The sequence below is a fragment of the Eucyclogobius newberryi genome, unplaced genomic scaffold (assembly GCF_026437365.1).
Source record: "Eucyclogobius newberryi isolate DKJ021-1_F unplaced genomic scaffold, fEucNew1.0.hap1 SCAF_52, whole genome shotgun sequence".
Classification (NCBI taxonomy): Eukaryota; Metazoa; Chordata; class Actinopteri; order Gobiiformes; family Gobiidae; genus Eucyclogobius; species Eucyclogobius newberryi.
In genome coordinates this window covers 230723-245397 of record NW_027316190.1, presented here as the reverse complement: position 1 = coordinate 245397, position 14675 = coordinate 230723, and the positions used below count along the sequence as shown (strand labels likewise).

General features: G+C 48.7%; 2 protein-coding genes across 2 annotated transcripts in view; both read left to right on the top strand.

Annotated features, from left to right (window-relative positions):
- Positions 1–292: 292 nt before the first annotated feature.
- On the top strand, positions 293–6769 carry LOC140383520 (E3 ubiquitin-protein ligase TRIM35-like). The gene is made up of 2 exons (XM_072465967.1): positions 293–374; positions 4917–6769. The coding sequence occupies exon 2, from the start codon at positions 4941–4943 to the stop codon at positions 6204–6206; it is 1266 nt and encodes a 421-aa protein (XP_072322068.1). The 5' UTR covers positions 293–374; positions 4917–4940; the 3' UTR covers positions 6207–6769.
- A 1331-nt stretch (positions 6770–8100) lies between these two features.
- The window catches only part of LOC140383519 (wings apart-like protein homolog), a 35336-nt gene continuing 28761 nt past the window's right edge, over positions 8101–14675 (top strand). Inside the window, exons 1-4 of the mRNA XM_072465966.1 lie at positions 8101–8406; positions 10144–10598; positions 12345–12945; positions 13396–13633. Coding sequence (XP_072322067.1) covers positions 10166–10598; positions 12345–12945; positions 13396–13633 — 1272 coding nt within the window. The 5' untranslated portion in view covers positions 8101–8406; positions 10144–10165. The remainder of the gene's footprint in view (positions 8407–10143; positions 10599–12344; positions 12946–13395; positions 13634–14675) is intronic.

The following is a 14675-nucleotide window of genomic DNA, read 5'->3' as shown; positions in this document are numbered from 1 at the left end:
TTTTGATGAAGAATCGTGATGTTTTTGATGAAGAATCGTGATGTTTTTTGGGTCATAACTGTAACAAATCATAATTTTTTCTCCCTTTTTATCATCGTTTTGCGCAAAAAACGGACTTAATAGTGAGGTAAAAGTCCAAAGTGTCCACCGCGAGTAAAGTACGACTTGCTGTGCTGTGGCGAGCAGACAAAGGGCCCTTCTGTCTTCACCCTCTCTTCACGTCGGGCTCCTGTGGGTGCCTCCAGGGGCCAGTGTTCCTCCGCTCGACGCACAAACGGCTCTGGGTTTGTCCCAAAGAAGAAGCGCTCGAGAACCAGGAAATGTCTCTGCTCACATGAGGACCTTCTTCTGGGGAGACAAATCTGACGACAAAGGTACGACTTGAAAGGCAAACGTCGGTTATTTCACAGCACGAGCGAAGGACGGACTCTTGAGTTTGACCTTGTGGCGGTTTTGGAGGAGTTCAAAGGTGAAAGAAGAGCCCAGGTCAAAGTGAAGCAGGAGGTTGTTCTCTCTCATTGGACTGTTTCTTCTTTCAGCTGATGTGAAAACGCCAGGTTATCGGTTCAGTTCACGTCTGTTTTGTGTTTGTAGTTTATTTATTTAAGAGTTTGATTCGTTCAAACGTGAAGCTAAAAGTGAGACTTTTATTCGTCTGAAGAAAGCGAAACAAAGACTCGTTACTTAAGATGTTTCAGACTTAGTCACTGCTTCATATATATCGCCTTAAAGTGTACTACTTAAAGTGTACTACTTAAAGTGTACTACTTAAAGTGTACTACTTAAAGTGTACTACTTAAAGTGTACTACTTAAAGTGCACTACTTAAAGTGCACTACTTAAAGTGTACTGCTTAAAGTGTACTACTTAAAGTGTACTACTTAAAGTGTACTACTTAAAGTGCACTACTTAAAGTGCACTACTTAAAGTGTACTGCTTAAAGTGCACTACTTAAAGTGTACTACTTAAAGTGTACTACTTAAAGTGTACTACTTAAAGTGTACTTAAAGTGCACTACTTAAAGTGTACTGCTTAAAGTGTACTACTTAAAGTGTACTTAAAGTGTACTACTTAAAGTGTACTACTTAAAGTGTACTACTTAAAGTGTACTGCTTAAAGTGTACTGCTTAAAGTGTACTACTTAATGTGTGCTTAAAGTGCACTACTTAAAGTGTGCTTAACGTGTACTACTTAAAGTGTACTACTTAAAGTGTGCTTAACGTGTACTACTTAAAGTGTACTACTTAAAGTGTACTGCTTAAAGTGTACTGCTTAAAGTGTACTACTTAATGTGTGCTTAAAGTGCACTACTTAAAGTGTGCTTAACGTGTACTACTTAAAGTGTACTACATAAAGTGTACTTAAAGTGTACTACTTAAAGTGTACTACTTAAAGTGTACTACTTAAAGTGTACTACTTAAAGTGTACTGCTTAAAGTGTACTACTTAAAGTGTACTACTTAAAGTGTACTGCTTAAAGTGTACTACTTAATGTGTGCTTAAAGTGCACTACTTAAAGTGTACTGCTTAAAGTGTACTACTTAAAGTGTACTTAAAGTGTACTACTTAAAGTGTACTACTTAAAGTGTGCTTAACGTGTACTACATAAAGTGTACTACTTAAAGTGTACTACTTAAAGTGTACTGCTTAAAGTGTACTGCTTAAAGTGTACTACTTAAAGTGTACTTAAAGTGTACTACTTAAAGTGTACTACTTAAAGTGTGCTTAACATGTACTACATAAAGTGTACTTAAAGTGTACTACTTAAAGTGTACTACTTAAAGTGTACTGCTTAAAGTGTACTGCTTAAAGTGTACTACTTAAAGTGTGCTTAACGTGTACTACTTAAAGTGTACTACTTAAAGTGTACTTAAAGTGTACTACTTAAAGTGTACTACTTAAAGTGTACTACTTAAAGTGTACTACTTAAAGTGTACTACTTAAAGTGTGCTTAACGTGTACTACTTAAAGTGTACTTAAAGTGTACTACTTAAAGTGTGTTTAACGTGTACTACTTAAAGTGTACTTAAAGTGTACTACTTAAAGTGTACTACTTAAAGTGTACTTAAAGTGTACTACTTAAAGTGTACTGCTTAAAGTGTACTACTTAAAGTGTACTAGTTAAAGTGTACTTAAAGTGTACTGCTTAAAGTGTACTACTTAAAGTGTGCTTAAAGTGTACTACTTAAAGTGTACTACTTAAAGTGTACTACTTAAAGTGTACTACTTAAAGTGTACTACTTAAAGTGTACTTAAAGTGTACTACTTAAAGTGTACTACTTAAAGTGTACTACTTAAAGTGTACTACTTAAAGTGTACTACTTAAAGTGTACTTAAAGTGTACTACTTAAAGTGTACTAAATGGTAAATGGTCACATTTATATAGCGCTTTTCTACCGTCAAGGTACTCAAAGCGCTTTACATCAAGGAACCAGTCACCCATTCACACACACATTCACACCCCAGATGTACGCAGACACTGGGGGGCAAGTTGGGTTAAGTGTCTTGCCCAAGGACACAACACATGAGGCAGCTGCGATCGCACCGCCAACCTGCGGGTCAGTGGATCTGACCGCTCTGACTGAGCGGGGAGTCGAACCGCCGACCTTTGGATCAGAAGACGAGCACTCTACCACTGAGCTACTGCCGCTACTACTTAAAGTGTACTTAAAGTGTACTACTTAAAGTGTGCTTAAAGTGTACTACTTAAATTGTACTACTTCATGTTATTAAGGCTCTTTAAAGGGCTTATGACAAGTTGTGATTGTCTGATTTTGATTTAATGTGTGTGTTTATACCTGTTGCACATATAAATGACAGTTTCTCGTCTGTTTTTATCTGTCAAACAAATAAAACAAATGTGTGACAATAGATGAGTTTTGGCCCGGTGGTTGCTGGGTACTTTCCCAGTGTGAGGTCATCAATTACAAGGAAGTGAAAGTATAAACCTGCAACATGTGCTGTTCTGGGATAACTTTTGTACATAAATATGTAAAATATGTCTGATCTTTAGTCCGACCTGTAGGGGGCGCTTTGAAGGGCAGTTCACGTGGGTTTAGCAAAGAATAGTGTGTTTGCTCTGTCCTTGAGCAAGACACTTACTCAAAGTCTCACGTTAAAATGGGCGTGTCGCGCGGTCTGTGGCCCGTCGGCCCCTGATAAAGCACGTGCGCTGAGGTTGTACTTTATTGTGGACGATGTGTGTACATTAGTGGACAATATTCTGCAAAAGAGGCAGTTTCGAGATGGCGGCAGAGTGGCGAGTGTTTTGATTTCGGCCGAACTCCACGAAGAGGATTATCGTGACGTGGATTTACGCACGGCATCAAAGAGCCACTCTGGACCTAAGGTCGTTTACCCGACAACCCGACCTGATACACCGGCGTGGCTTGGGTTTACCTGAGCGGATACACCGGGCGTGGCTTGTGTTTACCCGAGCGGATACACCGGGCGTGGCTTGGGTTTACCTGAGCGGATACACTGGGCGTGGCTTGGGTTTACCTGAGCGGATACACCGGGCGTGGCTTGTGTTTACCTGAGCGGATACACCGGGCGTGGCTTGTGTTTACCCGAGCGGATACACCGGGCGTGGCTTGGGTTTACCTGAGCGGATACACCGGGCGTGGCTTGGGTTTACCCGAGCGGATACACCGGGCGTGGCTTGGGTTTACCCGAGCAGATACACCGGGCGTGGCTTGGGTTTACCTGAGCGGATACACCGGGCATGGCTTGGGTTTACCCGAGCGGATACACCGGGCGTGGCTTGGGTTTACCTGAGCGGATACACCGGGCATGGCTTGGGTTTACCCGAGCGGATACACCGGGCGTGGCTTGGGTTTACCTGAGCGGATACACCGGGCGTGGCTTGGGTTTACCTGAGCGGATACACCGGGCGTGGCTTGGGTTTACCTGAGCGGATACACCGGGCGTGGCTTGTGTTTACCCGAGCGGATACACCGGGTGTGGCTTGGGTCAGCTCAGGCTTATGTTGACGTGGCACCTTTGTCTGATCGTCCTAAAACTGAGGCTCACCTACCCCCTGTCCCCGCCCACATCCCTGTACTCAGCAGTGATTGTGAAGCAGAAGTAAGACTCGGAGTCACAAACGCCGCGGGGCACACTCTGAGGGGGCGGGGCTTATTAGTTCCGCAGTTTTGAACAGGAAGTCACTGAACGGATTTGATTACCGAGTCGTTTTAGATCGACGGTAGCGGTTAAACATTAACAAAATGTACTTCTCCCTGGCAAACAGAATGTATCTGTTTTTTTAATGCTCTTTTGTCTTCTTTTTGTATTTTTTTAACTTTGTACTATTTTGTCCTCGATAATGCTATAAATTACTTTCACGTGAAGCACTTTGTTGTACTTGAATTAACTGAACGACGCTCACTCGCCCGGCTTTACGCTTCACGCCCCTCGCCCCTCGCCGCACGCCCCTCGCCGCACGCCCCTCGCCGCACGCCCCTTGCCCCATGCCCCACGCCCCATGCCCCACGCCCCTCGCCCCTCGCCGCACGCCCCTTGCCCCATGCCCCATGCCCCTCACCCCATGCCCCACGCCCCATGCCCCACGCCCCATGCCCCACGCCCCTCGCCCCTCGCCGCACGCCCCTTGCCCCATGCCCCATGCCCCACGCCCCTCACCCCATGCCCCACGCCCCTCGCCCCACGCCTCGCGCCTCACGCCCCATGCCCCACGCCCCTCGCCGCACGCCCCTAGCCGCACGCCCCTTGCCCCACGCCCCTTGCCCCACGCCCCACGCCCCTCGCCGCACGCCCTGTGCCCCATGCCCCATGCCCCATGCCCCACGCCCCACGCCCCACGCCTCACGCCCCTCGCATCATGCTTTGCGTTTGCGTGTGGACAAGCAGCTGACCCGTCGTCGTTGGCTTTAACCCACGTTTGTTCTGTCCACAGCCGCTCGTCCGACCCGGGCCTGGGATGGCGTCTTGCTCCGAGGACGACCTGACCTGTCCCACGTGCATGGGCATCTTCAACAACCCCGTCCTGCTCTCCTGCGGCCACAGCTCCTGCTTCGAGTGTCTGCAGCGCTGGTGGCGGGAAAAGCGCGCCCAGGTCTGCCCCGTGTGCCGGGCCAAATGCACCTCGGCGAACCCACCGCGGAACCTGGCCCTCAAAAACCTGTGCGAGGCCTTTGTCCTGGAGCAAGGGAAGAAGGTGAACCCGCGGGAGCTGAGGGAGAAGCTGACGGCGCTCAGGCTGAAGCTGGACACGCTGCGAGGGGTCAAAGACGGCTACAGGAAGATTTCGGAACACGTGAAGGTTCAGGCGAAGGCTACGGAACGGCAAATCAAGAAGCAGTTCAAGATGTTGCACAGGTTCTTGGAGGAGGAGGAGGAGGCGAGGGTTGCCGATTTGAGGGAAGAGGAAGAGCGCAAAAGTCAAAGGTTGCGGGAGCTGGTCGAGAACCTTAGCCGCGAAATGGCGTCGCTGTCCGAGATCGTCCGGTCGACGGAGGAAGCGCTGAGCGAGGGGAACGTGTCCGGGCTCAAATGCAAGGCCGCCATTGACAAAGTCGCGCGGGATCCGAACCTTCAGGACGATCCCGGGGAGTGTCAGCTCCTCGACGTGGCCAAACACGTCGGCAGTTTGAGCTACAAGATCTGGCAGAAGATGCTCAGGGTCGTGCGCTACTACCCCGTCGTCCTCGACCCGAACACGGCGGGGAATTTGCTGAGTTTGTCCGAGGATCTGACGGCGTTTAAAGAGGGAGAGGACCAGAGGCTTCCGGACACAAGAAACCGCCTCTCCTTCCTGTCCGTTTTGGCGTCGGAAGGGTACAGTTTGGGGAAGCACAGCTGGGATGTCCAGGTCGGGGAGTCGAAATGCTGGGGCGTCGGCGTGATCGAGAAAGACAAGCCCGACAAGAAGCTGGAGGAGGGCGACTCGTGGCGGCTCGTCAACGGCTTTTTCGGACTCGTGGCGCTCGGCCCGGACTACGAAGGCGTGGCCATCCCGGGCTGGAGCGGACAGGAAGTGACGCGGATCCGGTTGGAGCTGGACTTCGCTAGAGGGTCGTTGGCCCTCACCGACCTGGAGTCGCACATGCTCATTCACGAGTTCAGGCACAGGTTCAGGGGGAAAGTTTTCCCCTATTTTTACAACTGGGATCAAAACTACATTCGAATGCTGCCGAAGCGCCTGGCGTACAGTCCCAGAGCGAGCGGCGGCTCGGACGGGAACTGAAAGGAAAGAACTTGGGCCAAAACCCGCTCCGACTTCCACTCGGCGTCACCCGTGTCGTGGACAATCGTCTGTTTCGGATCGTTCAACGTTGAATTGAGTTCGTTGTGAGACAAAATCACAGGAACGAGAGATTTACACGAGGCTGAGGAAGACTTTCCCTCTGACCCTGTTCTCACATGTTCCTCCTCACAAACTCCCCTCCTCTCCCCTCGACTCCCCTCCTCTCCCCTCCTCTCCCCTCGACTCCCCTCGACTCCCCTCGACTCCCCTCGACTCCCCTCCTCTCCCCTCGACTCCCCTCGACTCCCCTCGACTCCCCTCGACTCCCCTCGACTCCCCTCGACTCCCCTCGACTCCCCTCGACTCCTCTCCACTCGCCTTCTCTCTACTTGCCTCCTCTCCCCTCGCCTCCTCTCCCCTTGCCTCCTCTTCCCTCGCCTCCTCTCCCCTCGAGAGTTTAACATGAATGAGGTCAGGAGGAGTGAAGCGGTCAGGAGAAGCATGAATGCAGCGGGTGATAAACACAGTACAGCCTGAAACACGTGATACATGTACGTGTTATATTAATATAAGTACATGTACGTGTTATATTAATATAAGTACATGTACGTGTTATATTAATATAAGTACATGTATGTGTTATATTACTATAAGTACATGTATGTGTTATATTAATATAAGTACATGTACGTGTTATATTACTATAAGTACATGTACGTGTTATATTACTATAAGTACATGTATGTGTTATATTAATATAAGTACATGTACGTGTTATATTAATATAAGTACATGTACGTGTTATATTAATATAAGTACATGTACGTGTTATATTAATATAAGTACATGTACGTGTTATATTAATATATGTTCTAATACTTTAAATGTCATGGTTTTGGTTCATTCGTTATTTATTTATTCACAGCTTCTATTTCAGCCAAAGTTTTAAACTAAACTCAAATTCTCAGGTTTACATTTATTTTTGTTACAAAAAATAAAGGTTTTAAATTGTGTCTTGTTCTGTCTTAATTTGCTTTCTCTCTTTAATATTTAAATATTGTTGAATATCATGAACTCTCAAAGACGAGAATCTCAAACTCAGAAAATATAGAAAAAAAGCTTTGGAAATGTTGATGGAGAAAACGAGCTTCTGGACATTTACAGCTGTTTCACATTTTATTTACCATTTTTTCCAGACTATAAGTCGCACCAGCCAAAAAATGCATAATAGAGACAAAAAAACATATAAGTTGCACTGGAGTATGAAATGTTATTGTTCTTGCCCTGGGGGCGCGGCCCTGGGGGCGTGGCGCCGTGTGTCTATGTCCCATGTGTGACTTTCATCCATGTTCAGGGTCAAAAATGCCCGAGTCTGAACACGAAGAACACGAAGAACACGAAGAACACGAAGAACACGAAAATAATCCAGGAGAAGAACAATAGACTCCAGCATTCCATGGAATGAACATCCATTCCATGGCTCGAGCCGAACAAGAATAAAGTCTTTACTACACACGTTGTACTTTCACGCAAGAATGCAGACACTCGCAATGGCTTCGGCCAATTTTTTTTTGTTTTAATATTTTTGACATCAAATTTCTTTTTTATTTTTTTTTACACTGAATCTAGTAAAAATATTCAATGTATATAAATACGATGACACTTAAAAAAAAATCGATGTAAAAAAAAATCAATGTAAAAACATAAATAATTCGTAATAAAAACGCTACATAACCTTCATAGTTTTATGTCTGTTATAAATGATTTTTCATAAAGAATTTTGACAACTGACAGAAAAAGAAAAAGCAAAGTCTGACGTACTTCCGCGTGTTTCCCCTCCTCGCCGGCAGATGTCTCCACTTCCGCTTGTCCCTCCCTCTGACTTCCGCCGTGTCTGTCAGCGCTAACTTGACGGAGTGCGGCTCCGTGGGAAACAATCGACTCCGGGTTTTTCTCCAAACGCGACCCGATCCCGTCAGATGGAGCTCTAAACCCGCTCTAAACCCCACTTCCCCCCGCGGTTTGAACCCGAAAACCCGCCGCTAAACGCCCGTGTTGGAGCCCGGACGCGCAGTTTGGGGCCTTGTTTATAGCGCGCTGGCTTCGGACACGCTCGGGTTTGGTTCGGTTTGACTCGGGAGATCCTCCGGGCCCAGTTCGGAATCGGGCGTTTGTTTGGACCTGGTCTTTAATGCACCAAGTAAGACGCAATTTACGCCTCTAAATATCTACCTTAATTAAGAAAAACACCGCATTTTAATTCTGTGTTGTGCTCGTCTCGTTCCACGGAGCCTGATAGCAGTTATTGTTAGCATTTAAGCTAGCTCAGGTCGCTTCAGCGCTAATGCTAACTGCTAAAACTTGTTTATTTACGCCCCGAAACGTATTCGCGCGTGCGTTATGATTGACGCACGCGCGCTTAAATTGAAGTCTAAGTTGTTTATTTGCCCTTTAAAGTTTTCCAACATCGATCTGAGCGAGTTACGCGAACTTATCACCTCCGATCTGAAGCTAACGTTAGCACAGTTTAGTCCAAAAGCGTCCAAACAACTCGAAATGGAAGGGTAATATCTGGCTATGTCGTTGTTAAATTATGGCTCCGTCTGTGTGTATCCATGGCAACCGCTGTGAGCGTTGCGGAGTTTGTGTGTGCGGGTTTTCTTGCGTAACTTTCTGCGCCTTTTTGCCGGGTTTGTTATGTTTTTGGCTGCGTGTGTTTTTCAAGGTTCAAGGCCGTCAACAAGTGAAAATGTCCCGTAATGTTCCACAAAGGCTCAGTCGCGATTAAAGCTGCAATGTGGGATATTTGACGGCGGAGAGCAGCTCGTGTTCGCTTCAACGCGCGCGCGTTTATCCCTCTTTACGTTACGAGTACTCGTCATAATTATTCAACAAGAAAAAACATTAAAAAACTTATTTAATTCACGTTTTGTTGCTGAATCAGAAGTCGGTGTTTAGTCCATTTCAAACAGTTTCTCTCAATGTTTTTTAAAATGGAAACGGTCCTGAAATCATGGTTTGTTTTGCCCTATTTTCCGGACTATAAGTCGCACCTTTTTTCATAGTTTTGGCCGGGGTGCGACTTATACTCCAGAGCGACTCAAATGTGATATTATTTGTTATTTTCACACCGCATTTCATACTCCAGTGCGACTTGTATATGTGTTTTTTCCTTCTCTATTATGCATTTTTTTGGCTGGTGCGACTTATACTCGGGGAAAATGCTGCACTTTATATATTAATTTGGTCATACATGAAACGCATGACGTAAACGCGCCGGGTTGTCTCACATTCACTCTCACGTACACATGTTTTTGGTGGGCGGGGAAACTTGTGCAGACACGGGGAGAACATGCACACCCCACACAGAAAGACCCGCCTCCGATCGATGAGTCGTTGCGATCGATACGTACGATAAACCTGCTATCGTCGATCATCTAGAACACAAACGCAAACTGTTGGTACACAAACGGACGCGCCGGATTTCAAACCACGAGTCGTTTTAGTTCGACCCGTTAGCCCCGCCCTCTGCTAACGGGTAGTTTAGTTTCGTCCGTCGCCGTTGGTAACGCGCCGTGACCGAGAAAGAAAGAGACTGGTCAGAAAAAAAATGCTCATGTTAGAGGGGCAGAGCATGAACGGGCCTCTGAGCACGCCCACAGACTGAGCAGCTGCAGGAGAAGAAGAGCCGAGCTTCCTGCAGTACTGCCCAGCGGCCTGTAGAGGCTGCAGCAGCAGATGGGAAACGGGCTTATTTGGATATATTTTTTACATTTCAAATCAGGGGTGTTCCGATATTTGGTGATGCAGTATCGATATCGTGGGCCTCTGTATCGGTAAATCGCGAGTAATTTTTTGTGACTGCGCTACCATTTCAGTTTAGTCTCTTTATGCTCCGTGTGTTTCTTCGTTAATTTCCTGTTTCTGCTCGTTTCAGAGAATATGAGCCAGACGCCACAATGACCTCCAGATTCGGTAAAACCTACAGCCGTAAAGGAGGCGACGGCGCGTCCAAGTTCGACGAGGTCCTGTCCACCAAGCGGGGCACCCTGAGCACCAAATGGGGCGACACCAAGTACAAGGCCAAAGTGGGCTCCAAGCGCGGGCCCGGGCCCAAAAGCGACGCCTTCCCCGAGGTGTCCAAGCGCCCGCGGGCCGGAGGAGACGCGTCCGAAGACCCGTTTGGGTTCGACAGCGACGAGGAGTCCAAACCGGTGTCATCCAGGGTCAAAACGCCCGAGAAAGCCGAGAGGCCGAGCGCACACGGAGCAGGAGAGACGTCGGGGACACTGAGCTGGGAAAGCGTGATCGGGATCTCCAACGCCACGACGACCACGTCAGCGTGGGCGGGGCGAGCGCAACAGAGGGTCATCAGCAGCACTCCAAGTTTAGGTAAGAGCTGGAAGTGTTTCTCAGCCGGAAGGAGGTCTCTCTGTGGCTGTGTACTTCAGGTACTTCAGACACTTCAGACGCTTCAGGTACTTCAGGTACTTCAGACGCTTCAGGTACTTCAGGTACTTCAGACGCTTCAGGTACTTCAGGTACTTCAGACACTTCAGACGCTTCAGGTACTTCAGGTACTTCAGACACTTCAGGTACTTCAGACACTTCAGGTACTTCAGACACTTCAGGTACTTCAGGTGCTTCAGACGCTTCAGACACTTCAGGTACTTCAGACGCTTCAGGTGCTTCAGACGCTTCAGGTACTTCAGGTGCTTCAGACGCTTCAGGTGCTTCAGACGCTTCAGGTACTTCAGGTACTTCAGACGCTTCAGGTGCTTCAGACGCTTCAGGTGCTTCAGACGCTTCAGGTGCTTCAGACGCTTCAGGTACTTCAGGTACTTCAGACGCTTCAGGTGCTTCAGACGCTTCAGGTGCTTCAGACGCTTCAGGTGCTTCAGGTGCTTCAGGTGCTTCAGACGCTTCAGACGCTTCAGGTGCTTCGGCCGCTTCAGACGCTTCAAGTGCTTCAGACGCTTCAAGCGCTTCAGACGCTTCAAGCGCTTCAGACGCTTCAAGTGCTTCAGACGCTTCAGACGCTTCAAGCGCTTCAGACGCTTCAAGCGCTTCAGACGATTCAGACGCTTCAGACGATTCAGACGATTCAGACGATTCAGACGCTTCAGACGCTTCAGGCGATTCAGACGCTTCAGGTGCTTCAGGTGCGTCAGACGCTTCAGGTACTTCAGACGCTTCAGGTGCTTCAGGTGCTTCAGACGCTTCAGGTGCTTCAGACGCTTCAGGTGCTTCAGACGCTTCAGGTGCTTCAGACGCTTCAGACGCTTCAGGTGCTTCAGACGCTTCAGACGCTTCAGGTGCTTCAGACGCTTCAGGTGCTTCAGGTGCTTCAGACGCTTCAGGTACTTCAGACGCTTCAGGTGCGTCAGACGCTTCAGACGCTTCAGGTACTTCAGACGCTTCAGGTACTTCAGACGCTTCAGACGCTTCAGGCGCTTCAGACGCTTCAGGTACTTCAGACGCTTCAGGTACTTCAGACGCTTCAGACGCTTCAGACGCTTCAGGCGCTTCAGACGCTTCAGGTGCTTCAGACGCTTCAGGTGCTTCAGACGCTTCAGGTGCTTCAGACGCTTCAGGTGCTTCAGACGCTTCAGGTGCTTAAGACGCTTCAGGTGCTTCAGGTGCGTCAGACGCTTCAGACGCTTCAGACGCTTCAGACGCTTCAGACGCTTCAGACGCTTCAGGTGCTTCAGACGCTTCAGACGCTTCAGACGCTTCAGGCGCTTAAGACGCTTCAGGCGCTTAAGACGCTTCAGGTGCTTCAGACGCTTCAGACGCTTCAGGCGCTTCAGGCGCTTCAGACGCTTCAGGCGCTTCAGACGCTTCAGACGCTTCAGGCGCTTCAGGCGCTTAAGACGCTTCAGGCGCTTAAGACGCTTCAGGCGCTTCAGACGCTTCAGGTGCTTCAGGTGCTTCAGGTGCTTCAGACGCTTCAGACGCTTCAGACGCTTCAGGCGCTTCAGACGCTTCAGGCGCTTCAGACGCTTCAGACGCTTCAGGTGCTTCAGACGCTTCAGGTGCGTCAGACGCTTCAGACGCTTCAGGTGCTTCAGGTGCTTCAGACAGTTTGTAACTTGGGCTTGTAGTGACCACTTTAGTTTGACTTCCTTTTGTCCACAGGCGACCCCCAGTGGCCGTATCCTGCGCCTGAGCCTCAGCTCAGTTACTCTTGGTACCAGAATGCCTCCGAAAGCGACCACAAACCTCTGGCCCAGACCACCACCTTAAAAACCGGCTCTAAAGCGGACGCTGCCTCCTCCTCCGCTCTCGACCAATGGGACGCCATCTTTGGACTGCGCCCGCCCTCCCCGCCGGCCATTCAGGAGCCTCAGCACACCGCGCCGTTGATGTGGGTGTCGACGGGCTACGAAAAGCCTGTGTCGCCGCCGCAGAACCACAACTTCCCCTCAGAGAGTTCGGAGTACTCGTCCACGCTGGTCCGGAACGCCGTTTGTCGGACTTACCGGCGACCCGCCAAAAACAAAGACGACTCGGCGTTTGACACGCTCAGATCCGCCGAAAGTCAAGGTAAACCCGCTGCGGCAGCATCGGCGTCGAGGGGCAGGACGAGGGACTACACCGTGCTACACCCGTCGTCCATGTCGGCGTGTAACGTGACCTTTCAGGAGCGGAACACGGAGACACAGGCGCCCCCTGCAGCCGGCGCGGGGGAAACGGCTGGAGACGCGGCGTGGAGGAAGAAGAGCGAGCTGAACTCCAGGTGAGTGAGCAGTATTTGGATAGCCGGTTACGTCGACGCAGTGACTTTACGACGTCACGTTACGAGAGCAAACTCTGAGCTTGAACTGTTTTTAACTGTCACAACACGACTGGATAAAAGCTCCTGTAACTGTGATTATGATAAACTCTCATTGTAACGCTGCTAACCTTAGCTGCTAACGTTAGCTTGTTCCGGAAAAAGATCGATCGTTTTCCATCTGATGCAAAAAGAGAAACGGACAGTGTGTTTTTTAAGTCGTCAAGTGAACCATGTGATTAAGATCAGTCCATAAATCCTTCAGTTTTCACTTGTTATACTAGTTTGTTTTAGTTTAAATGTTCTGTAGATTGTCGTTAGCATGCACGCTTTTCTAGGTTTAGTTTTGGTACTAAAATCGCTGGGTGGAAAAGTGACCAGTGCAGCTTTACAAACCCTGCGCCTCCTCTTCAGCTCGGCGCCTCCGTCCAAGCAGAGTCAGCCGGACTTGTTTGGGTTCGAGGAGGGTCAAATTCAGAACAGCGGCGCGCCCTCAGACGAAGGAGCGTCCAACTACAAAATCAAATACTTCGGCTTCGACGACATGAGCGACAGCGACGGAGACGAGAGCAGCGGCGGCGAGCGGAGGAAGGCCAAGCGCAAGATGAGGCCCAACCTGGAGGAGGAGGAGGAGACGCCGGAGGAGGAGGAGGTACAGAGGCTGGGTTTCATACAGTTTCATGCTAGGTTTCATACAGTTTCATGCTAGGTTTCATACAGTTTCATGCTAGGTTTCATACAGGGTTTCAGGCTGGGTTTCATACAGAGTTTCAGGCTGGGTTTCATACAGAGTTTCATGCTAGGTTTCATACAGTTTCATGCTAGGTTTCATGCTGGGTTTCATGCTAGGTTTCATACAGAGTTTCATGCTAGGTTTCATACAGAGTTTCAGGCTGGGTTTCATACAGAGTTTCATGCTGGGTTTCATACAGTTTCATGCTAGGTTTCATGCTAGGTTTCATGCTGGGTTTCAGGCTGGGTTTCATACAGAGTTTCAGGCTGTGTTTCATACAGAGTTTCATGCTGGGTTTCATACAGTTTCATGCTAGGTTTCAGGCTGGGTTTCAGGCTGGGTTTCAGGCTGGGTTTCAGGCTGGGTTTCAGGCTGGGTTTCATACAGAGTTTCAGGCTGGGTTTCATACGGAGTTTCAGGCCGGGTTTCATGTGGGGTTTCAAGGTTGAGAATAAGCGGCATCGCAAAATGCGACACAATTTGTCTCAAATGCGATGCATTCGTCAGAATGAGTGTTCAATTGTATTACCAAAGCGCCTAAAAGTACGGATCACTCAAGTGATCGTCAACAACGGCATGACACATGTAGGACGCTGTGTTGACATGACAAGTCCTGCAGTTGTCTCAGATCGCGAGTCTGAAAGTGGGAGGAGCTACAGTGCGGCAAAGTTTGCGTCACAGATTCGGAATTCCGAGGTCAATAGCTCCTAAACACAAAAGTCTTGGCAGATTATTCACATGAAATGCTCATTTAAACTGCCAAGTGACAAAACCTCGTTTTTAACAATCAGATGCAAATTACACTGATCCGAATGTGCAGCCGGAGCCAAGACGAGTGCTTAGGGACCGTCATCAAATGTGCGGACGGAGACGAGACGAGAGTACTTAGGGACCGTCAAGTAGCAAAACGAAAAATGGAATGGAACGTCAAATACAGCTGTACAATTTGAATAACACATAA

What these genes read in the sequence shown, in the direction of transcription:
- LOC140383520 (XM_072465967.1), top strand. Translation starts at nt 4,941, where the DNA reads ATGGCGTCTTGCTCCGAGGACGACCTGACCTGTCCCACGTGCATGGGC.